The 23,824-nt window shown below is 47.6% G+C and overlaps 3 protein-coding genes across 3 annotated transcripts; all 3 read right to left on the bottom strand.

Moving 5' to 3' along the window:
* Positions 1-4,064: 4,064 nt before the first annotated feature.
* On the bottom strand, positions 4,065-5,137 carry LOC123170002 (uncharacterized). Its single transcript, XM_044587853.1, has 2 exons — positions 4,604-5,137; positions 4,065-4,507 (listed from the first exon to the last, which is right to left on the bottom strand). Exons 1-2 carry the CDS (start codon positions 4,900-4,902, stop codon positions 4,450-4,452), a joined length of 357 nt encoding a protein of 118 aa, XP_044443788.1. The 5' UTR covers positions 4,903-5,137; the 3' UTR covers positions 4,065-4,449.
* A 4,957-nt stretch (positions 5,138-10,094) lies between these two features.
* Positions 10,095-17,137, bottom strand: LOC123166636 (organelle RRM domain-containing protein 2, mitochondrial). Its single transcript, XM_044584441.1, has 4 exons — positions 16,918-17,137; positions 13,357-13,425; positions 13,177-13,283; positions 10,095-10,580 (listed from the first exon to the last, which is right to left on the bottom strand). Exons 1-4 carry the CDS (start codon positions 17,075-17,077, stop codon positions 10,458-10,460), a joined length of 459 nt encoding a protein of 152 aa, XP_044440376.1. The 5' UTR covers positions 17,078-17,137; the 3' UTR covers positions 10,095-10,457.
* A 3,714-nt stretch (positions 17,138-20,851) lies between these two features.
* LOC123167934 (uncharacterized) lies at positions 20,852-23,261 on the bottom strand. The gene is made up of 2 exons (XM_044585792.1): positions 22,960-23,261; positions 20,852-21,616 (listed from the first exon to the last, which is right to left on the bottom strand). The coding sequence occupies exons 1-2, from the start codon at positions 23,039-23,041 to the stop codon at positions 21,039-21,041; spliced, it is 660 nt and encodes a 219-aa protein (XP_044441727.1). The 5' UTR covers positions 23,042-23,261; the 3' UTR covers positions 20,852-21,038.
* Between the last annotated feature and the right edge of the window lie 563 nt (positions 23,262-23,824).

Raw genomic sequence — 23,824 nt, 5'->3', positions numbered from 1 at the left:
TCCTGGAAAGGATGCAACACCAGAAGAAGTTGCTGCTTACGCTGCTCGTAGTGATGACTATGATTTAGTCCAGTGCCTCATGATGACTTGCATGGATCCTGAACTACAGAAGCATTTTGAACAATCTGCTACTCAATTTATAATTGGGTCACTGGAAGTTCTGTACAAGAAATAGGCAAGGACCGAACATTTTGAATTAACCAAGGCCTTGATTGAATGCAAGATGAAAGAGGGTTCCTCAATGAGTGAGCATGTAGTAAAGCTTGCTGGCTATGCTGACAGACTGACTTCTCTGGAATTTGGAATTCCTCCAACACTCATATTGTGCTTGCTTCACTCCCCCCATCTTACGATGACTTTATCATGAATTACAACATGAATGGGACAGAGAAAAATGCAAACGAGTTGTTTGCTATGCTCAAAACTGTGGAAACTGGAATGCGGAAGAACAAAATAGTGTTGATGGTCAACAAGACCACTAGTTTCAAGAAGAAGGGCAAGTCCAAGAAGAAGAAATCTACTGAAGCCGATAAGACCGAGTCTCGGAAGAAGAACAAGGGTGGAGCCTCTAAAGAGACTAAATGTTTCTACTGCAAGAAGAAAGGACACTGGAAGCATAACTGCAAGAAGTATTTGGTGGATAAAAAGAACGGTTCTTCCGGTAAAGGTATAATCCTTATACAAAGTTAATGTTATTCCATTTGTAAAATTTATGTATTTGATAGTGATTGGTTGCTCTTGTTTTGCAAACCGATATAGGGACTACAGAGATCTCACAAGGAGAGAAGAAATGAAGCCATGATACAAGTTGGGAATGGTGATGGGGTCGCAGCTCAAAGACCGTTAAAGTCACCGCTTTGCTTAAAGATCTACTCAATTGGTGAGATGAATTGCTTATGTTGATCCAAAGAGCTCATTTGCTAAATTTGATGAAGACAAACTTGTTCAACTTGTTGATGGCTTCTCCATATATGAGATTTCTTTTGTCCTTGGAAACCAACTTGAAAACTTCATTGCTGATGAGAGCTGATTCAAGTTTTGTTAGTTGTAATGACCTTGGTAGTCTTGCAGTGAAGATGGTTCAGACTGATAGACACATGGTCTTTCCTTTGGTATATCGTCTTATTGAGTTGGCATTGATATTTCCTGTTGCAAGCGCATCAGTGGAAAGAGCTTTCTCAACTATGAGTATTATCAAGACCGAGTTAAGGAATAAGATGGGTGATGATTGGTTGAATTATTCCATGGTTGCAATATTGAGCGAGAAATATTTGCAAAGGTTGATGATGATGCTATTATATATCGCTTTCAATCCTATAGATCTCGTAAAAGAATTTTGCCTCGTCATAGTAGTAAGTTTTCAACTTTGTACAATGTTAACTGTTTCACTTGATGTTTATGTCTTCTCTTATGAAATTTTGCTTTTGATTTCTCTAAGGTGCTGGCTCTTCTTTCAGCGTTGATCAAATTATGGAAGACACTTATGAAGCAAGCCATTGATTTGGTACTCTTTTTACTGCACGTATTGTTCGTAGTTTTAGTCATCTGTTTATCTATTTTGCTGTATCTTTAAGCATTGAGTTTAAATTCTAAATTTTGGGTGCAATTGAACCATATTTGAGGTATTCTTTTGTGGTAGCTATAGCCTGATGGACGTCAATTTTTTTCTCTCGCGATGAAAAAAAATTGGACCCAAGGCTTGCTCCAATCCTGGATCCGCCAGTGCACCACGCCACCATGGTCCTAAGAGCATCTCCAGCCGTTGCCCCCCCCCCCAGGATGCATAAAAGAAAATCGTCCCCTGGGGGCGAGCCGGCGATACAATCGGCGCTGGGGGCGGTTTTGCGCCCAGTCGTCGCCCCCAGGCGCCGAAATTGGCCCACTTTTCAGCCCCATTCGGCGAATAAAGGGCCCATGTGGGCGAGAATAGGCCCATATTCGGCGTGGTTCGCCGTGTCTCGGCGTTCAATTATGAACACAACTTTTTTCTTATCACATATTTCATCAAAGAAAAATCAAATACTTCAACAAAATAGTACAACAACAAATAGTTCAATACAAATTGTATAGTTCAAAAAATAAAAACTCATATTTCATCACACGTCGCGCCCGGCATCCCCCTTGAGCCTCCATAGGTGCTCAATCAGATCTTTCTGCAGTTGATGATGCACTTGTGAGTCTCAGATCTCCTGACGCATACTGAGATAGGCAGTCCAGGTTGCCGGTAGCTGGTGATCAACTTCGGCTAGAGGACCCTCGTTGTAGTATGGTTCAGTGTCAAACACTGGGTCTTCTTGCTCGCTCTCGATGATCATGTTGTGCAAGATGACACAGCAAGTCTTAATCTCCCACATTTGATCTTTGGACCAGGTCTGAGCGGGGTACCGGACAACAGCAAATCGAGATTGGAGCACACCAAATGCCCGCTCGACATCCTTCCTGCAAGCCTCCTGAATCTTCGCAAACCAGGCGTTCTTGCCTCCTGGCACAGGGTTTGAGATCGTCTTCACAAATGTCGACCATCTCGGATAGATGCCATCAGCTAGATAGTACCCCTTGTTGTAGTGCCGCCCATTGATCTCGAAGTTCACCGGAGGAGAATGACCTTCAACAAGCTTGGCAAAGACAGGAGAGCACTGCAGCACGTTGATGTCATTGTGAGTTCCTGGTATACCAAAGAAGGAGTGCCAAATCCAGAGGTCCTGTGTGGCCACCGCCTCAAGTACCACACTGCAACCGCCTTTGGCGCCTTTGTACATCCCATGTCAAGCAAATGGGCAATTCTTGCATTTCCAATGCATGCAGTCGATGCTTCCAAGCATCCTAGGAAATCCTCTTGCTGCATTCTATGCTAGGATCCGAGCAGTGTCTTCCGCATTGGGTGTTCTCAAGTATTGCGGTCCAAACACTGCCACCACTGCCCGACAGAACTTGTAGAAACACTCTATGCTGGTGGACTCGGCCATGTGCCCATAGTCGTCGAGTGAATCACCGGGAGCTCCGTATGCAAGCATCCTCATCGTTGTCGTGCACTTCTGGATCGAGGTGAATCCAAGTTTGCCGGTGCAATCCATCTTGCACTTGAAGTAGTTGTCGAACTCCCGGATGGAATTCACAATTCTGAGGAAGAGCTTTTGGCTCATCCGATAACGGCGCCGAAATATTTTGTCGCCGTGAAGTGGAGCATCAGCGAACTAGTCGGAGTAGAGCATGCAGTAGCCTTCGAGACAATGCCGGTTTTTTGCTTTCACCCGCCCAAAAGCCGAGCCACCTCGCCGCGGCTTTCCAGTGCTCGCCAGCAGCTGGGCGAGGGCGGCGAGCACCATCAGATGCTCTTCTTCCTGGACGTCGGCCTCGGCTTCCTCCTCCAGCAGCACGGCGAGCGCTTCCTCGTCATCCGAGTCCATCGCCGAGGCAGGCAAATTGCCGAACACCTTGCGCCCGGTGGGCGTGCACCCGCCGCTAAACTGCCCCTCCGTGGCCGGAAACGACGGCCGGAAACGCCCAGCTGTTGTTGGAGAGGCTGCCTCGGCGAACCTCTGCTACTTTTTCCGACGGGGAATGGCTATCTAGCGGTGAAAGGCGGCGGCCGGCGCCGGGATATAGCTAGTGGCGGCCGAGGGTGCGGGGGCTGGAAGGCGAGTCGGGGAAGAAAATCTTGACTTTTCACCTGAGGGTGTGGGCCAGCCGCGCTTTTCCCTTGCGCTGGAGCCCCCGATCGCCCCCCAGTGCGCCGGGTTCGGCCTGCGGTCGCCGGGCGGAAAAAAGGGCCGAACCGGCGCTTTTCGTCGTCCTGGGCGCGACTGGGGCATTTTTTTTACGCCGGCGCCGAAAAAGTGGCATGGTGGCCTGTTGGGGGCACGGCTGGAGATGCTCTAAGGCCACAAGATGATGCAGATTGGTTGTGACACCGGTAGGAGGCAAAAAGACCCTAGTCGCGCTGGTGTTACTTGTGGGGAGGAGGAAAACCTTTCGGCTTGACGGGTGTAGGGATTCGCCCACGGATACATGTTGAGGAAATTAGGCAGTATTTCTAAAAAATATATACATGTTTTGGTAAGATGTACCGTATACTTTGATTTATACTATAAACTATAATAATTTTATTACAGATATATGTACATGACATTTACACCATGAGTTCGACATAGGATTTACAAGGTCATGCATGCATGGTACGTGACGCATGTACAGGGCAGGGCAACCGTACCCTGCCGAGATACACACACATCACACTTACGTACACGCGGCACGCACTGACGCGCATATAGACTAGTAGGAGTGGTTGATTAATTAATTAATTAATCCAGCCCGCCATCAGGGGAGCCGGTTTATTCCCTGTACAGATCCTTAGTCCTGCAATACGTAGACAGTAATAGCAATCTGTATATAGATTTCCGATTCTGCTGCTTGGTTTTCGTGGTCGTCATCGCCGGTCCGCCGCCGTCATCAGAACAGGAACGCCGTCGGCGCGAACGCCGGCATCGACGACGCCGTCTCGATGTGCCTGCGCACGTTCACACCCATGTAATCAATTAACTTCGATTATTTGCACCACAAATATCTAGAGAGAGAGAGAGAGACGCGTATCTGCATCGCGTACCTGTATTCGTCGCTGTGCGCGCGGGGCAGGACCCTGGAGGCCACCCTGCCGGGCCTGGCCGGGACGACGCGCCCACCCGCTGCGGCCTTGCCCACGTCCACCGCGACACCCTCATAGATGTCCCCGAGCGCCGGCCTCCACTGCGGCGAGCCGCCCAGCGACCTGGCCCTCCTCCGCCTCCTCCTCGCCGCCGCGCCGGTGGTCGTGGCAGCAGCCTGCTGCTGCAGCTGATCCGCAGGCGGCGCGTCGTCGATGGGTCCAGCACGGCAGCCGCAGGGCACGAACGACAAGAGCCTCATCAGCTTCCTGCGCACCCTCCCCTCTATCTTGGCCCCTCCCGACCCCTCTCTCTAGATATCCCCTCCCCTGTCTCTAATCTTTCTCCTGATACACAGCTAACAATTCTCTCTGTACAGTCTACTCTACACTCTCCGGCGACGAAATCCCCGGCCGGCCGGCGCCCGTGTATTCACGGGAATGCCACTGCGTACGAGTGGCCTCAGCTCACTAGCTGACCACCACTCGGCTAACGGGGAGAGCGTATCTGCAGTGTCACGTGTTGAGGCCGCTTTATAGGGTTCGCGGAGGGTGGCAAATGTCCGAAACACCTCCGCTCCGCCGTGGGGTGGCCAGGGGTAGTCTCGGGAAAGTGGAGATTGCCATTTTTCAGTGCCATGCAGTAGAGGGAGTTTCGGTGGGAACAAAAATAATACTATCGCAAAAGTTCAGTCGACGTCGATCTGTACGTACCGATAGCGTGGTGCGTATGCAGGTGGCCCGGCCAAGTGGATGTGGCGGTGGGCCCGGGCATGCGCGTGCCTGATGGAGGCGTATTCCGTCTACGTGCGTACGTATCTGATGCAAAGAGAATACGTACGGCGACCGTGCTCTGGAAGAGTGTACGGTGGGCCTGGGTTAACAAAAAAATGCTTTACCGGTGGAGTAGCAGAATGAACTTTTTTTTTTTGAGGGGGTAAACCAAGTAGCAGAATGAACGGTGAGTGATTAGTTATGCGAGACTCCATCAGGTTTGAGCCCAACTAACCCAATTATAAGTTTGTTGCCAATTTGTTGGTAGATTGTTTGTTTATATAAGCTTTCTGCCACTTAGAATATTGGCAAAATGGATAGAACTCCGTGTGGTTCGTAACCGACTTGACGAAATTGCATCAGTGAACATGGGCCCACAGTAGTACACGCACTTGAATGAACAGTGAAAATCTAAAAAAATAGCAAAACATCAAACATTTCTGAATTTATTTTTCACAAATAGTGGTCGAGTATTCTACTTATATATGAAGACACGCAATGAAATGGCATTCCTAGTGTTTTGGGCGAAAAACAAAATCGTCCCCACCAAACTACTTAAAAATTGCTTTTTGAGGCACCAATTTTCTCTTCTCTGTTCAAAATACGACTCATGTCATTTCTTCATAAAATTTCACACGTGGGTGGAACACTCGAGTATATTTGTTAAAAAAATCAATATGTTTGATTTTCTTTTTTGCTATTTCACCCATTTGAATGTTTATCTAGGTGCATGTTCACCCATGAGCCACAAATTTATTCTGCCAACTGCGTTGGTAAACTATTTCAAAAGACACCAACTTGAAATGTTCTCTCTTCTCTAAACCCTAGATAGGATATATTGTTTTGGCATATTGCACCACCACCCCTCTCCACTGGTAGCTCGTCACCTCTCACCTCTTCTGCCAGCTTAGTCTAGATGGGAGTGGGTGGAGGCCTCGATCTACCAGATGGAGCTCTACTCCCCACGCTTTGAGGCTTTTCATAGGGTTACGCAATGCGCTTCACTTGTGGTGGTGATGGCGGTGATCTGGTAAATAAAGTTTCTTTGAGACTCCACATCTGGACGATGTCGGGTAGATAGCTCGTTGGTGCAGATTCCTACTGTCCTCTATGGACGGCTTCCCTTTGTAGTTTGGCTCTCCGACCTACTCCCTCTAACTCTAACATCGATACAACCTCCTGCTTTGTCATGAGGTATGTGAACTCTTTTGAAGGTTGTGATCTTGGATCCTCCGGTGTTCATGACTTCTTTTACAGGGCACTAGCCCAACATGAGAGTCAACTTGATGAATTCTAGTCCACTATCAACAACGGTTGGTTTGCTCCGGCGATACAAAGGCATAACCGGTGACGCACCATTGGCCCATTCGGCACAAATAAGGCGATGGGGCCCAAGAGCCTCGATGTATTTTCTTACTATAGGGTGTTTATACTGTTGGTTTCATTAATATATTTGAAGCCCTTTTGCCAAATAAAAAGTTGGTAAGCTATTTCGATTGGCTAGTGCTTGCATTTAATTCCAATTCATTTTCCAACAAGCTCATTGAAAAATGGGACCAAGTGTGAAAAATGTATTTATTTTTTGGCGTAATATTCTCATATTTGATCATTATACTAGATATCGTTTTGTTTTTTGTGCCAAAGCGACTTATAGGGTTCCTACTATAATGCACGACTACTTAGCCGGAGGATTCACCGCACGTATATTTAAACACATTAACTACATTTGGGAGATGTATTATTTAAAAGTAATCTTCTATTTTATCAAAGTTAACCCGTGATCCATCATATCTAAGTTATTTCTATCCAAACCACTGTCATCATATTTGCAAAGATATCCCAATATTTTATCAGAATGAACCCAAGGGTCCATCGTATCTAGGTACCACCAATGATGGTTATTGGTTGTTGCGATCTCATCTTACACATCAGATTCCCCCCCCCCCCTCCCTCTCTGTACTTCTGACCTCAGGAAATAACAATTCAGTATGGTTGTTCATCTATAGTCTGGCATTACTACTACATTATTTTTACATCAATACAGAAAAGGGACCCCTAGAAAATAGAAATTGTAGTCAGGTCCTTTCATTGGGCAAACGGGCACCGTCTCCGACCATAACTTTGAAAATTGTAGGCAAGGGGAAGAGGGCCTCCTTGATTTGGAGGTTGGAAATGGCACCAATGGGGTCGGCGTCGGCCCAGCCAGCGGTCAACCCTAGTGCAGCTCATGGAGACATATGTCGATGTAGTGGCCAAAAAGAGATGAATAACATCCAAGCCAACTTTATTACCCCCACAATACAATGGACCTGAGGGGAATGAGCGTTGATCCACATCCATCTTTCCTTCCATCTCTATGATGGTGAAGTAGGAGACGAGCGAAAATTGGATCAACCTGTTCTAGCAAACTGCCAAGCTTATTGAAGAAGCTCCCACTAGATCCACCCCCGGCAATCGCAGTCCACCATGGATAACTGCCGGAGAAGACCAGGCGGCCACCAAACATTGTGCACACTACAAAGAATCTCCAAAATGACATGGCGCAAGTCTCCCATGCATAGAGGCCAACCCCTAGCATATATGACGGTAGCTTGGCCTCCTCTCCCACCCCCACTCTGGCCGGCAGCTAGATGAGAATGGGAGAAGAACTAGCAAACAACGAGAGATTCTCAACTGGTGGGAGAGCTGAGACAAAAGGAGGCGTTGCTTGTTCACTAACTATGTTTAGTTGCTTTAGGATTATTCCAAAATATAGTTCACATATTATTATTTTCAAAGTCAAGCTTTGTAAGGTTTAACTAATTTAGTACTACCTCCAATCCATAATAAGTGTCGCGGTTTTGAACTAAATCCAGTTCAAAATTGCAACACTTATTTTAGATTGGAGGGAGTATTATTGATGTTGATAACTTTCTCTGTAAATATGGTTAAACCTTATGAAGTTGACTTTTTTTTAAACGCACTATATTTTTGGAATGGGGAGAGTATAGACGATAACTAGACCGACAAATGAAATATAGATTGCTTGGTTGATGCCTGACATTATTACAAATAACTTTAGAAAAATTGTAGATGACCAAAAACAGTGTGGCAAAAAAACACTAGAATTTCTTTTTTTTTTCAAGGACCTCTATGTGACAGAACTTTGACAAGGATGGCATGTGGCGGTGAACTGAATATATGTGCCCGAAGAACAATTGCGCAACTAAGATTTAACATGACAACCTTAAATTTAAAAAATAAAAGAAATAACCATACATGTCTGGCATGCCACTATATTTAAATTCTCCCAAAATACTGAGGTTGGGGTAAAATGCGAGATCATTCAATTACTACATAGTCAATCATCATGATTGACAAAATACTCTCTTCTTGCGGAAATATAACTAAAAAAGGGCACATTATTAAACATGTGGTAAACTTGTATCACTGCCATGTGTAGAATTGTATAAACCGAGGATCAAATAGTAATATAATATTATTTGTCTTTCGGTTATTTTGTGTTATACTATATATAACTTTACTATTTTAAGGTATATACTGCAAGTAAAAATTAGTCAATGTTGCACATTCGAGACTCCGAAAAGTCGAACACGTATACAATTTTGGACAAAAAGTGTATTTAGGAACGCAATCGGCCGGGCCCATAATCGAGCTGTGTCCATTACCACCTACCCTTTGCTATGGCACAAGAAAAGACCTTTTATTCCAGAAATTTGAAAAGAAACTTTTGAGTTTCTTTTTTCTTTTTTTGCGGGGAAGAAACATTTGAGTTTGGTTGAAGTCACTGACTCATTGTTGGCACATTCAAGTCCATTTAATCCAGACAGCGGATACGCGCGCGCGCACACAATAAACGGATAGATTGGATTAGATTAGACAGATAGCCTGGATAAACCGCAAGGAGGCTGCCAACGTGGCGCGACGCGGCGGCTTCCCTGCATCCCAGGGCACCTCTCGCCGTCTCCTCCATCTGAAAGGAGCCCCTGAGGCTGCCATTGCCCGCGCAGTAAAAGGCTCTCGAGCTCAACGCGATCCTCCCAACGTGACGCACGACACCGCGACATGCCGACGGCGACGACAGATCCTGTGGCCGCGGCCACTTCCGGTGGATTTCCCCCCAATACTTTGGAAGGGAGATTAAAACAGCCGCCACACATACAGTAGACGATGCCCTCTACAGATACCACGAGAGCACGCCGCGGCGTCGGCACCGGCGCGGTTGACGATGCAGGTGGTCGTTGGCCGGCGAGGGCAGGCAAGTTTCCAGGGTTCTGGTGGACGCATCAGTATTGCGGTCGCTCTCTCTATCAGGCAAGCAGCTTATGGTTAATGGACGGCACAGTCAATACCACTGACTCTGACTGGAATGCACAGCTAGAAGAGAACACCATGTCGGTAACCGGTATCCTCAGGTCATCAGTAACCGTAGGTAGATAGCAGTGTCGAGGAACAAAGCCAAGGATCACAGGTGTGCTGATGACAGTAACAACAGATGACAGACGTACATACAGTAAAAGTACAGACCAACAGATGACAGATGATAGTTCAGATAAGATCATAAGCTGGCAAAAACCAAATCCAAATCAGGAACAGGCACGCGATACACAGACGCGTGCGCTGTACAGATCCACGTCGCTATCCGCGGAACGGATTAGATCATGGGGAATTCAGTTCGAGATTTGCTTGCAAACGTGTTCTTATTCCGAGCTACGAGTCATTATCCAGTAGTACAAGAGCAGCACATGCCATCAGCAGCTGATAAGGCTTACGACGATTCAAATAAAAAGGACAAGACATTATTAGCAATGGTCCGAAACTGTTGCATGCTGACAGTAATACCTGCTTGGTCCATATAAGGTTCCACAAGTGCTTCTCCATGTGGAGGCCGTAAACGACCAGTCCAACACGACAAGAATATTGGATCAGGCAAGGGTGTTCACACCTGGGACAACACGATGGTAGCTATGATCTAAATGTAGACTGCGATGGCTGGCTGATACGCTGTCAGACGCACAGCCAGATAGAATGATCGTCCCTTCATCTACTGTGAGCCCCAGGAACCAGGAGTGCCCCATGATTGTTGTGGCTGCGGAGTTGCCCCTCCCATCTGCGGCGGTGGTCTGGGTCTAGCATATTCAGCAAAAATAACCCATCCATCCAGAAACTGCACACAAATTAAGCTGCGTCAAAACTTAGAAGAAATCAAAATAACTTGCATATTATTAAAACAAACATTGCTTTATGCAAGAGTCCAAGGGAGCCATGGATCCCCGCAAGACCTTTCAGACAATCAAACCACATTAATTATACATATTTTTCTTGTGTCAATACACAATTATTTAAAGGCCCTTATTTAAAGCATGTCAACTAATTGCCTACAAGTAACAAAAGAAAAGGCTCAAGCAGTGTATGGGCAGTAACTTGTCAGGAAATATTTATACAGAAGAGAACAAAGTAAGCCTCCATTACTTAACAACTACTGTATTCTTCATAATACTAGTCAGTGGGAGCATGGTCCATGTTCAACCACTAAGAAAGAGAGTAAACGTACACCAAGTAGATAAAAGCATAATAGTGCAATATGTGAGAACTGGGCAATAGCCCAGTGGTAGGGCCGCATCGGTGCATCCCTCGTGACCAGGGTTCAAATCCGGTCAGTGTCAGGAGTGAATTTCTGGTATCTCGCCCACGTGACTCATCTCCAGTTGGACTAGTTTTTTCTATTAATGGCGCAATATGTGTTTTATTTTCTAAATGGTCTCAGAATTGTTTAAAACCCGCGTAGAATGGAGGTAATCCACTAATCATGCACGTAGCATCTGAATATTCTTACTATGTAATTATGTATTGAACACATTGTTTATAAAGCGTCCTGCTTCAGACGCTTAAGTGATAAGGCGCCCTGGCAGCGCCTTAGAAATATGCCCGCTTTAGGCACTTAGGCGTCAGAGTGGGTGGTGCTCGCTTTACCGCCTTAGAGCAACTCTAGCAGACCCCGCATTTTGCCGACCCGTAAAATGTGTTTGCAGGTCGCACGGGGGCGGTTATGCAGGCCGAAATTTGCGGCAGCAGACTAGAAACCGCAAACAAACCCCTAAATTTTAAAAAAAGTTGTTTCGCGCGAGAAATTTAAGCAACAGCTCGCCGGAGCTCGCTCGCATACATGGTTCTTCTTCGCATAATAAGTTCATACACGCCACATACATACATAAAGGTTAGATATGCTAGACAGGGCCTACGCTACCGCATCACTGCAACAAAATTGAGCTCACCGGAGCTCCTGCGATAGCTGCCCACCGGCGGCGATCAGTCGGAGTCGGAGGAGTCGGAGCCGAGGTCGACGAAGAGCTTCACCTGCTCCTCCTTCATCACGCGCAGGTCGGCCTCCTTCGATGCCTGCGCCTGCGATGCCGTGAGGCCCGTCTCGAGGAAGAGCCGCTCGTACTCGAGCTCGCGCCGGATGCGCTCTTCCATCTCCTGCAGATCCCTCGCCGACCGCTCGAGGACGACGCGCTCGAGGAGCTCCTCCTGCCCCGGTGGGAGGTAGTCCTCGGGTCCGATGACGCCTCGGCGCGGCGGCGCATCGGGCACGGCCTCCTCCGGCTCCCTCTTCACCGGAACGAGCCGCGAGCTCGATGCGCCCGCGGATGAGCTCCCCGCGGACCAGTGGCCGGATGAGCTCCCCGCGGACCAGTTGCCGGAGGAGGCGTGGCGGCGACGGGCGCGCTCGAGCTCGAACTCGTCGAGCTCGCGCCGGTCGAATGCCGGCGGCAGCCGGGCACCCTGGTTGAGCCACCGACGCGCCCCCCGCTTGCGCGCGGCGTCAGATCTGGCGCGGCGGCGGCACTCCGCCTCATCCCCCGAGTCAAAAATGGTGGTTCAAGGCTCGCCAGCGGCGAGAAATCGGGCGGCGCGGTGGGGAATTGGAGGGGAACGCGGCGGCGGGAGGATAGGGTTTCGACCCGCATCTGCCCCGCAAACCCGCAGTTATAGTGGCTCGGGGGTTGCGTTTGCGGGCTGCGGCAAAAAAAATTACGGGCCGGACACCGATGCGGGCTCTGGTCTGGCCAGAAAAATGGGCCGAGCCCGTATAATCGCCGGAATTATGCGGGTTTGCGCCGGATGCGGGGTCTGCTAGAGTTGCTCTTATAAACCATGATTGAACATAAGGCTGTATTTTTAGGAAGAACGAACTTTGAATTGCAGTATCCTGATTCCCTGAAGGTAGTCAGGCTACTCCAGAACTAAAATGATATGCATTAAAATTAAAATGTTTTATCTAATAATGTGTGTGTTGGGGGGGGTTACTTCTTCCTTTAGACCAGATAGATGCTCTCTGCATTACTACATAGCATCAGTTTTCAAAGTGCATCGCAGAATTACAACCATGCTGATGTACAATTAGTTGAGTAGCCACCAAAAAAAGAGGCAAACTGGCCTTTTTGATGAAACAGGTGCATTATAGAATCTTAATCCATGCATCTGAATGAACATATGCATAATACTCGTGTACACTTACTACATATCTACAAATCACATACTTATATACTGAAAGAGAGAAGAAAATAATAAAACGAGTTCACGGCTAAAACCGGCCCAGTGGCCAGCACCGATCATTGTATGAAAAATGAGACAGAGTCGATCAACGTGAGAATAAAGCAAAATCACAGAACCACCAGACCAAGAAGGCAGCAAATATAGGCATTAAGGAATTAAATGATCCACAGAAATAGAACAATAAGTATGATAAGAAACCTTACTTTTCCATCCATTCCTTCTATTCCTTTAGCTGCATCTTCAACCGAAACATACCTTACAAAGCCAAACCCCTTAGAAAAACCAGTGACACGATCTGTGACAACTCGAGCTGCAATTGGATACAGAAGTGAGAACCTTCTAGTACAATGCCCTGTGAGGCAACTGAAATTTTAAACACATACCGTGTTCAACTTCCCCAAACTTTGCAAAAGCTTCTCTAAGTCCATCAGTTGTTGTACGCTTGCTTAGCCCTATAAATCATTATTATTAATATGAGAATTCAGATGCTGTGTATACCAAAAGGCTAAGAGCTGGTTGGACAAAATATGCACAACAAGTTGGATACAAATTGCAACTAGCTTTGTCAAGGGTAATGATGAATTGAAGAGTCATGTCACTATCAACTGTATTGGCCCTGAATGGCAGTTAGTAGGATGCCTATAGCTTACTAAAACTCTACAGGCTTTGAATGAGCTTTGAAGGATGTTTAGCTGTTTGAACAGTTTCGTGTAGGATAAAGCAAGAACTAAGATGGTCAAAAGTCCAAAGAAAAGATAATTGAAAATTTGGTCTTGTCGCGCAGCATAGCTTTGTGATTCGAAGAGATGGCATAGTGCTGTGGTGATAGCATAGTCATAAATTTCAAAGCCCATTTGAACAGAAATTTAATAGTGTCATGCTACGTTCTGGCATGCATTGTCTTGACCAAAATGAGGTTGGATACTTGGAAAGTACATGACTATCTTTGTGCTCTATGTAAGTTCTGGTTCTCTAGACAAATCCAGATATATTCACCACATGTTCCATAGTCATTCAGGAATCCACAAAATAGAGTTAATTTCTCATAGTGATACACTCGATATCCTTGTATAATTCTTACATAATATATTTTAAGCAGTTATGCTAATTCTCAGTTGCCTGAATTTTTTGTAGATTTTAGTCACCTAAAATTGCAGTACCAAAAGTGTGCAACTTTGTACAGTCAAACTTAATATGATGAAGGCATATAACAAAGTCAAATGGGATTCTCTGTTTCAAGCCATGCTCAAGATGGGTTACTCAGTTAGTTGCCTGGAGAGGATCAAGAGATTTGTCTCAACTGTGAAGGATGACGTTAAGCTCAATGGGAGTAAGTCTGAAATGTTTAAGCCACCTAGAGGACTCCAGTAGGGGGTTGTTCCCATTTGCCCTACCTTTCCATATTATGTGCCAAAGGATTTTCTGCTCTCCTTTGCAAAGAGCAAGAGGAATGCAGGTTGCGAGGAATGAGTTTTGGACGTGGGGGGTTGGCAGTGTTGAAGCCCTGAACGAGAGATACTTGTGACTACTTATGGTGGTCGGATGCTCAAAAAATGACTGTTTTAAGCACATCTTAGACCATACTTGGGGGCAAAGTGCAGGGCTGGAAAGGTCAATGTCTCTCAAGGGCTGGAAAAGAAATCCTCATCAAGTCTGTGTTGCAGGTGGTACCAGGGTGGTGTTGAAGCCATGAACGAGAGATGCTTGTTACTACATACGGTGGTCGGATGCTAAAAAAGAAACTGTTTTAAGCATATCCTAGACCATACTTGGGGGAAAGTGCAGGGCTGGAAAAGAAATCCTCATCAAGTCTGTTGCAGGCGGTACCAGGTCACACAATGAACTGTTTCCGTTCTAATAAGGGCCTATGTTTGATGCTCCAGTCAATCACGGCAAATTTCTGATGGGGCTCAGCTGGTGGAAGGAAGGCTCATTGGGTCAGTTGGGAGCGTATGTGTTTCTCCCAAAAAAAATCCAAAACGGAGGCAAAAGTTTTGCCTCGTCCATTAATTAAGCAGAAGAGAGTTGCCCGGTTAATTTATGGAAACCGGCGAAAACCGTCACAACTTGCCCACCCATGTGAACTACACCCGGACTATGCATCCACAGGACCAGAGGCAGACCGACAAACACACCCGACACAGAGCCACAGTAACCCTTCAATAGTGGGGTCACAATAGGTCGGTTTGGTTGATGTCCTGGTCACAAGAAGCCTGGCCTGGAGCCTCCCTGTAACGTGCCTGCATGTTGTTTGGTTGTTGTCCATGGAAAAAAGCTACCAGCCTGGCCTGGAGAACCAGGCAGCGTAATTAGCCTGGCAGGCATCCCCATCCGGTCCTGGAGTCAGGCTAACACCTGCCTGACACTAATGCACGAGATTACAACACGGTTACTGGGCTGTTTCTGTCAGTTATATAATTTTTTAATGCTCCCAGGCCAGGTCACGATCCAAACAAGTTTTTCTCAGGCATGCCTACCCAGGCCGAAAAAAGCAAATTCCCAGGCCCAGGCCAGTCAGCGGTTCCGTCCAGGCATGAGGCGGCATGCAACCAAACTAGCTCAATGTCACCAATGAAACCCCATCGGCCCACTTCAACTGGAGAAGAAAACAAAGATAAAAACAACTGATACATCTGAGCCCATGTTTGCAGTCTAGAAGAAAGGAGTATCATGGAACCACCTGTGCCTCCCCATTATCGCCACCCTTCTTGCCTTTGCACTTGCTAGATTTCTTCTTGCGGATGCCAGATTGAGGGTGAGCGCCATCCAATTATTGCGGCGGAGGTTCCTAACTGCCTTGGTAGCTCGAAAGAAGTCAAGGCAAGGCTCCTCCTAACAACATGTTAGGAGCTGGTGCGTATGTGTAATGCTGTAAGACATGGTGAGTCCTTTTGTTCATCAGTCACAGTGCGCCGCTGCCGAAATTCACAAATTGGTAGAGGAATGGAGCTCGATCTGTAGCATGTCCGGGTGGCAAGCAGCAGGCAAGAACCCAAGCGCTGGAACACTCCTCCCCAGACTGGCTCAAAACCAATTCACATGGTGCACTATTCATATCGAAGAAGATGGTCTCGTCCTTGCTTGAGAAGCTGGAAGCCCATAAACTTCTGGTAGAGCTGGATAGCATGAATGCAGTGGCCAAGCTTAGGGCTGTAGAGAACGATTTTTCCACAGCTAGCTCTCTGTTGGTGGAGATAGGTGGTGGCAGACTGTCAGTTTGGCAGGATGCGAATACTGCTGCTCCTCGTCTGACTAGCATCATTTACTCTGGTGGTGTGTCCTGGCAATCTGTTGTCTGGCTAGTGTTATGAACTCTTTGTTTTCTTTGTGCGTAATGATTGTAGTGTTGATGTTTAAATAAAGCCAGACATTCCCCGCAGGAAAAAAATTATCAGCGAACTAATAGAACCAGATTAATAATGTCGTAAAATGTATAATCCACATCAAGGATTTGAATCGCCTACAGTTAAAGTGCCCTCCACATGTTTATGTAATAAATTTCAGTTTTGCTAAAGCACATCTAGATGTGCCATAAGTATTGCACATCTAGGTCCTATGTCATTGATCTTACACGGAGATTCATGTGCATATTTTCTTTTTCTTTTTTTCTTTTCCTCTTTATGCTTGATTCACTCACTTATATGTGCAATAACTAGGGCACATCTAGATGTGCCCTAGACCAATAAATTTACACTGAACAAGAAAGGAATCAGCATCATATCTCCTAGTTAGTTGCTGCACATCTAGCAAGAACGGATCTATAAGGCTAGGCAGATACCTAATAGGCAACATCACATCATGGCATGATATCTGACCCTAATCGACTGGATACCATTTTCTCGCACTCAAAGCGAGCTTTAGAGCAAAATCTCTGGCGGGGATCGAGGCCTGGGTGTGGTTACAGGAGTGAGTGGAACAAGGAAAGAGGGGGGCAACAATCGTACCGGAGACGAAGAGGTTGGGGGAGGGGTCGGCCTTCGGGGGAGGCGTGGGCGGGCTCGGCGGCGCGAAGGCCGAGATGGAGAACATGCGCGTGTTCGGCGTCGCGAAGTCGGCGATGGAGAACATCCGTCGGAGCCCGGACCTTGCCGCCGCCGCCGCCATAAGCTGCCGCCGCCGGAGAATTGGGGGGGGGGGGGGGTGGGAGGGCTTGCGTGCGTGAGGGGTTAGTGATTGATTTTCCTTCCTCTCATTCTGTCTACCTGGGGTTTAAGAAGGTTAGGTCATGGACCCGGCCAGGCGAGACGGTTAGGGCATCTCAATTTTTTAAAATTAGCCCATCCAAAGTCTCCTCAAATTTAAGGAGTTATCCTAAAACTTAGAGCATCTCCGCTCGCGCCCCCAACAGGCCCCCCAAGACGAGGTTTTTTACGCCGACGCCGAAAAAAACCCTCAGTCGGCCCCTGAGGACGCCGAATTCCGTCGGTTCGGCACATTTTTTGGCCCGGCGATCTCAGGCCGAACCCAGCGCACTGGGGGTGGTTGGGGCTCCGGCGGAAGGAAAAACAGCGCATGGGCCACCACTGTCAGGCAAAAAATAATTTTTCCACGTCCGGATTCGCCCCCCACACGCACTACCCCTTCGCCACCATGTCGATCCCGGCGACGCCCACCTGCCCACCGCCGCTAGGAAGGTCATTTACCCGCCGGAAAGAGAGGGTTCGCCGCGGCATCCTACCTCGCTCCTGGGCGAGCTTTTTCGGCGCTCCGGCCACGCAGGCGGGGATACCGGCGGCTGCGCGCCTACCACGCCCGCTAGGTGTTCGGCGGTTTGTCTGCTCGGCGATGGACTCAAACGACGAGGAGGCATTCGCGGCGCTGCTGGAGGAGGAAGCCGAGGCCGACGCCCAGGACGAAGAGCACCTCATGGTCCTCGCCGCTCTGGCCGGCCTGTTCGCGAGCAATGCAAAGTCGCGGCAATGTGACTCGGCGACGGGCCGCCAGAAGAGCAAGCAGAGGCATTGTTTGGAGGGCTCTTGCTTGCTCTATGCCGACTACTTCGCCGACGCTCCACTGCAAGGCGAGAAAGTATTTCGGCGCCGTTATCGGATGAGCTGAAAGCTCTTTCTCATGATTGTGAATTCCATCCGGGAGTTCGACAGCAACTTCAAGTGCAAGAAGGATTGCACCGGCACACTTGGATTCACCTCACTTCAGAAAGTGCACGACAGCTATAAGGATGCTTGCACACGGAGCTCCCGGTGATATACTGAAGACTATGGATGCATGGTCGAGTCCACCACCATTGAGTGTTCGTACAAGTTTTGCAGGGCAGTGGTGGCAGTTTTTGGACCACAATACTTGCGATCACCCAATGCTGAAGACACTGCTCGGATCCTAGCACAGAATGCAGCAAGAGGATTTTCTGGGATGCTTGGAAGCATCGACTGCATCCATTGGGCATGAAAAAACTGTCCATTTGCTTGGAAGGGGATGTACAAAGACGCCAAAGGAGCTTGCAGTGCGGTACTTGAGGCAGCGGCCACACAGGACCTCTAGATTTGGCACTCCTTCTTTGGTATACCAGGAACTCACGATGACATCAACGTACTGCAGTGCTCGAATGTCTTTGCCAAGCTTGTTGAAGGTCATGCTCCTCTGGTGAACTTCGAGGTCAATGGGCGCCACTACAACAAATGATACTACCTAGCAGATGGTATCTATCCGAGATGGTCCACATTTGTGAAGATTATCTCAAACCATGTGCCAGGAGGCAAGAACTCTTACTTTGCCAAGTGTCAGGAGGCTTGCAGGAAGGATGTGGAGCAGGCGTTTGGTGTGCTCCAATCTTGATTTGCTGTTGTCCGGTACTTTGCTCTGACATGGTCGAAAGATCAAATGTGGAAAGTCATGACTTGCTGTGTCATCTTGCACAACATGATCATTGAGAGCGACCAGAAAGAGCTAGTGTTTGACACTGAACCATATTACAGACAGGGTCCTCTTGCCCAAGTTGACCACCAGCTACCGGTAACCTGGGTTGCCTTCCTCAATATGCGTCAGCCGTCAGGAGATCCGAGACCCACATGTGTATCAAGAACTGCAGCACGATCTGGTGGAGCACCTATGGAGGCTCAAGGGCAACGGCTAGCTCGGCCTGTGATGAAATATGAGTTTTTTTTATTTGTATTGATTTATGTGATGAACTATGTGATAAAAAGTAGTTTTGTTCAATTTGTGCCAAACACGCCGAATGTGGGCCGCATTTGGCGAATTTGCGCCGAAATCGGTGGCTAGGCGGGGCGAACTTGGGGTCGGCTGGGAACCCGAGCCCCCAGCGCCGATTTTGTCGCTGGTTGGCCCCCAGGCGGCGCTATTTCAAGCCCCTGGGGTGGCGCGAACGGCTGGAGATGCTCTTAACTCTATGTATTTTTCATAAACATTCATTTCAAAGACAAGTCTAAACTACTTGATTACATTATTTAACAAACGGTTGCATATCATACATAATAGAATTAGACGGGTTATCACTAGATATAACATATCAAACAAATGTAAGCTATACTTGCCATCACCACATTTGGCGCAGAACACGTCGAAGTCGTCCGAGTGTGAGGAGATAGGGATCACCCACCACCACCATCGGAGGGGCCGGTATCATGTCATTGTTGCTAGGCCGAGTCGACGGCATCTCCTCATCCTCGTCAGAGGGCTCAGCCAAGATTTGTCCCACATCATGTCATCCTCCTTGCACTCAAACCATGCTTGGTTCTCGGTGACGAGCTGCAGATTATTTGTGATGAGCTCCGCCATATAGGCCTTGTCGATGCGCTCGACCTGGAGCTAGTTCATGGCCATGCGGTTCTCTTTCTCGTCGGTACGGGAGACCATTCTAACTGGAGGCTCAACATAGTCTGGGGCGCGACTGCTGAGGGGAAAGTTAAGCTTCGCTCGGCTGCCAAAGTAGCGGACTGTCCGTGTGCACCGCCTGCTCTATGGTGGCGAATGTGCCAATCCACCGCAAGGTCGTTGCTGCACGCCGCGACATTTCGACGGCGGTGGCAAGCGCTCGTGGTGGTTGCGTGTTGGAAATATACCCTAGAGGTAATAATGGTTGTGTTATTATTTATTTCCAAGTTTATAATTAACGTTTATATTCTATGCTGCTCAACAGCTAGTGGTCGGTTGTAGGAAGACACTATTTGGAAGCTTCGTTGAGCTAGTTTCAACCCCGGCAACGAAAGAAGACATGCAGCTCGGATGAGACCGAGGTGCAACCAAGCTTGAAAACCAGTTCAGGGCTATTGACGGTGTCCCGACCCAAGTATCTCTAACCACATTGTTTTCTGGCCTGGTGGGCTGGGCTGAGGACACATAGGACGGTTTCATCCTGGGCCACATTGTACGGCCCATGACGCGTTGTACGAAGACTCAGGAAGACTTATGTACGAACCAAAGATATCAGAGCCGTGAAGGACTCACCGATGTAGCCGACTACAATATGTAACCCAGACCCCCAGGGTATGTTACATAAGCTGGGGGTCGGGCTCGTCGATAGCATACATACAATCCCTTGGTATTCACATGTACTTTGTACAACCCCCCCCCCCCCCCCCCCACACACACACACACACCTCCCCTCCCCTCGCAATATACACAAGCAGGAGTAGAGTATTATCTCGACCGTGAGGGCCCGAACCTGGGTAAAGTCTTGCCTAGTGTTACCGTCCATCCAGCCCAATCGCCTAGCCAGGATACCCTACCGAGAGATTGCCTGATTTAGCTCCAACGTTATACTTGGGACAATGTCCCCTAGCTGCTTATTTGCTAATCTTGTGGACGATGTAAGTTTTGTCTAAGTTATCAATAAAGCTAAGGTAGGCATGATGGCCTTCCTAGAAAAAATACTGCGAAACTCCAACGGTTACACAAAATGCATTAACAACCTGCACAGGTAACCTCGTTGTCACAAATGTTGAAAACCATGATCCTTTTAGTCCTTACAGAAATCACCTGCTAAAAGGAGCAAACGAATTGCGGTGAAGTAGAGACACTGCAACTAGTGTGCTCTACCAGATCTGAAAATCTGCAAAAGAATGGTGCACCGATGCATTTCTGCTCAAGCTCACAAAGTAAAGGCGCCAGCCAGAGCAAAAAGAGTGGCCGACACTAGTGTCCATGCACTCACACCAGTCGAAATGGCACCACTGCACTCGTCATTGTTGCCGCTGAAGCATCCAGGATGGGCAGTCTTGGGAACACCCCCTTCTACCGTGAAGCTCGAGTTGGGCTTCCCATTGCTGAACAAGACACACCAGAAATACGGACCGCCGCCAGAAGTGCCGGTGACAGCCGCCCCCACCTCTGTGTGGTTCTTGCTATGCAATACCTGGAGGCTCCTCTCATTAGCAATGAGCATGTCGAAGGCCTGCGCCGGAGGTGGGTAGCTGGGCTGGCACGCCAGGAGCCTCCCAGTGATCTTGGCAAGGCTTGCAGCTTGGACACCACAATTTGGGGCAAATGTGTCAATGAAACTGGAATCCACAGGCTTCTTGTTTCCACCCACCTGGTCGCACTGACCCTCATATGCTTTTATGTACTGCAGAGCAATGCATCCAAGACCTTGATTATCAACAAGATTTGATGCCTTGCTGGCGGTACGGTTGGAGTTGATCAAGCTCACAAGCTCATCGGCAGGGTTATCTGTAGATGAGATAGTTCAAGGATGACATGTTAGTAATACTACAAATTCCAGCATTCAGTTGTGCAAGAGGTGGTGTGTGTTATCTATGCACAATACATGACCAACCCAGCACCAAGTTTGGGAAAGGTTGGCTTTGACCTCTCGATTTGAAACTTTCTCATCTAAGATAGGAATATAGTATCTTGTAGCTTGGGCCTTAAGCTAATTTCAGAGATTTTTTACTTAGATTGGATTATTAGTTCTCTATAGTAAAGCAACTACCTTCTGCAGGCCCTCGCAAAAAAAAACTACCTTCTGCAGGACAAAAATGATAAATAAGCAACTAAAAATCAGAGCTAGTTCACAATATGCGGACACAAATAGGTACACGCTAGGAATACAAGCACTATAAAGAATCATTAACAATCAGCGGCCTTTGCAATGTTACTTGATCATTTCAAAATCAGGTCGGTACACCCAAAGCCAAATGCCCAAAGGGAAGGCACAGACTCTGTTTGCATCATCAGGAGAGAGCAGAATACACGCAAATTAAAAGATAAGCTGAGAAGTAGAGAGCTACAATGACAGGATCAAAGATATGGCTGATTTGGGGATAGCCAATAGGTTCCACGGACATCGTCATTTGTGATGGTTGGGATGTTGTTGGTTGCCGGAGACCTAGCTGTTGGGTTGCACATTTCTTATTCTGATACATCAACATGCATAGCTTTTGCATGTTCACAAACAAGACAAAACATAACGATCTGACGGGGAACTACGTTTAGCCTTAAAAAAAATACATGACCAGATCTGGATTCTAAAAACAGCAGCAGAAAATACTGGGTATTCTACAGTTTGTAAAAATGATTAGTAGATGTGCTGAGCACACTAAAGAATAATTTATTTTCTAGGGAAAACATAATGAAACCATGTTTTTTTTTGCCAGGACGCTAATTAAGCAACATTTCTGCATTTTTGTTAGTGTATTATAAGTGATGTGTAGATGAGTTACATAACAACGATTAACAGTTGTGTCATTGGATTTCCACACACACAGAATTCACAAGGGCTTCTAGTTGGATTTCAAGAACAATTAGTAGACCGTCACCAACATGTCATTTTATATCTAACAAATAGAAATAGATGCCCGGGCTCGAGATCCACGCCGACCCTGATATGGCGTTCGACGAGCTCGACGACCCGAACGAAGACCTCAAGGCCGGCGTCTACGTGCGCCGCAGGGCAGCTGAAGCTAGAGCTCAGATCCAAACACCTGGTCGGCAGCCGGAGTGCACGCTCAGTAGGAAAAGCAGAAATTAAGGAAATGCAGCAGGCGGTAAGACTGAGACGGTAAGAGACGTACTCTTAGTATCAGCAGCGGAGACGGCGGCGAGGAGGAGCGCGAGGAGCGCGGAGGCCAGCAGCGGCTGAGCGGCGACCGCCATTCTCGGGATCTGACAGCGAGTGTGTGTGGGAGAGCTGAGCTGGCTGGCCTGGAAGAAGTTGGTGGAGCTGGGTGACAACTTCCGGTCGATCTGCTCTGCTGCGAGGTCTCGCTTTCTTAAATGCTTTCTCGAGTTTCTTCTGCGCGCACTCTGCTCTGCTCTCTCGCTCTCTCCGTGTGTGCAGTTGGTGCGGATTGGCCAAGATACCCCCGCCGACTATTTTCAGTTAGAAGGCAGCTATCCATAAACAACCGGGTCGGTCGACCGACGGCAAATACCTCGCGCCTCTCTTTTTTCCGAAAAAGATTAGATCTATTATAAAGATTCATCGAAAGTACAAATCACATCAAGCATAATAAAAACTACATTGAGGTCTATGGACCATCGAGCGACCATTGCTACCACCAGAACGAGCCGTCGCCGTCGCCGCTGTCATAGTGGAGCCGGCCTTTTTTTAAGGGATAATGCTGCCGCTTTATTTAACCAACGAAGCTCGGAATGTCATCCGAAATTACATCAAGAACAAAATCTGGGGAGCCCCCAACCAAACCTTACACAGTTTTTCTCCAACACCTACTTTAATAAATTTATGTGCGGCAACATTAGTGGATCTTCTAACCCAAGACACCTTAAAACACTCAAAAAAATTCAAGAGGCTTTTAATCTCCTCCACCCAGGGGCCAGCAGCTCCCGGGTTCTTCGATGGCTGATTGAGCATGTGCACCACATTCTGGCTATCAAGTTCGACGTGTACTCTTCCTGCCAACACCTCTTTTGCCAGCT

This window comes from Triticum aestivum, chromosome 7D (genome assembly GCF_018294505.1).
Source record: "Triticum aestivum cultivar Chinese Spring chromosome 7D, IWGSC CS RefSeq v2.1, whole genome shotgun sequence".
Lineage (NCBI taxonomy): Eukaryota > Viridiplantae > Streptophyta > Magnoliopsida > Poales > Poaceae > Triticum > Triticum aestivum.
Note: the sequence above shows the minus strand (reverse complement) of the source record. Positions and strands in the feature narration are given on the sequence as shown.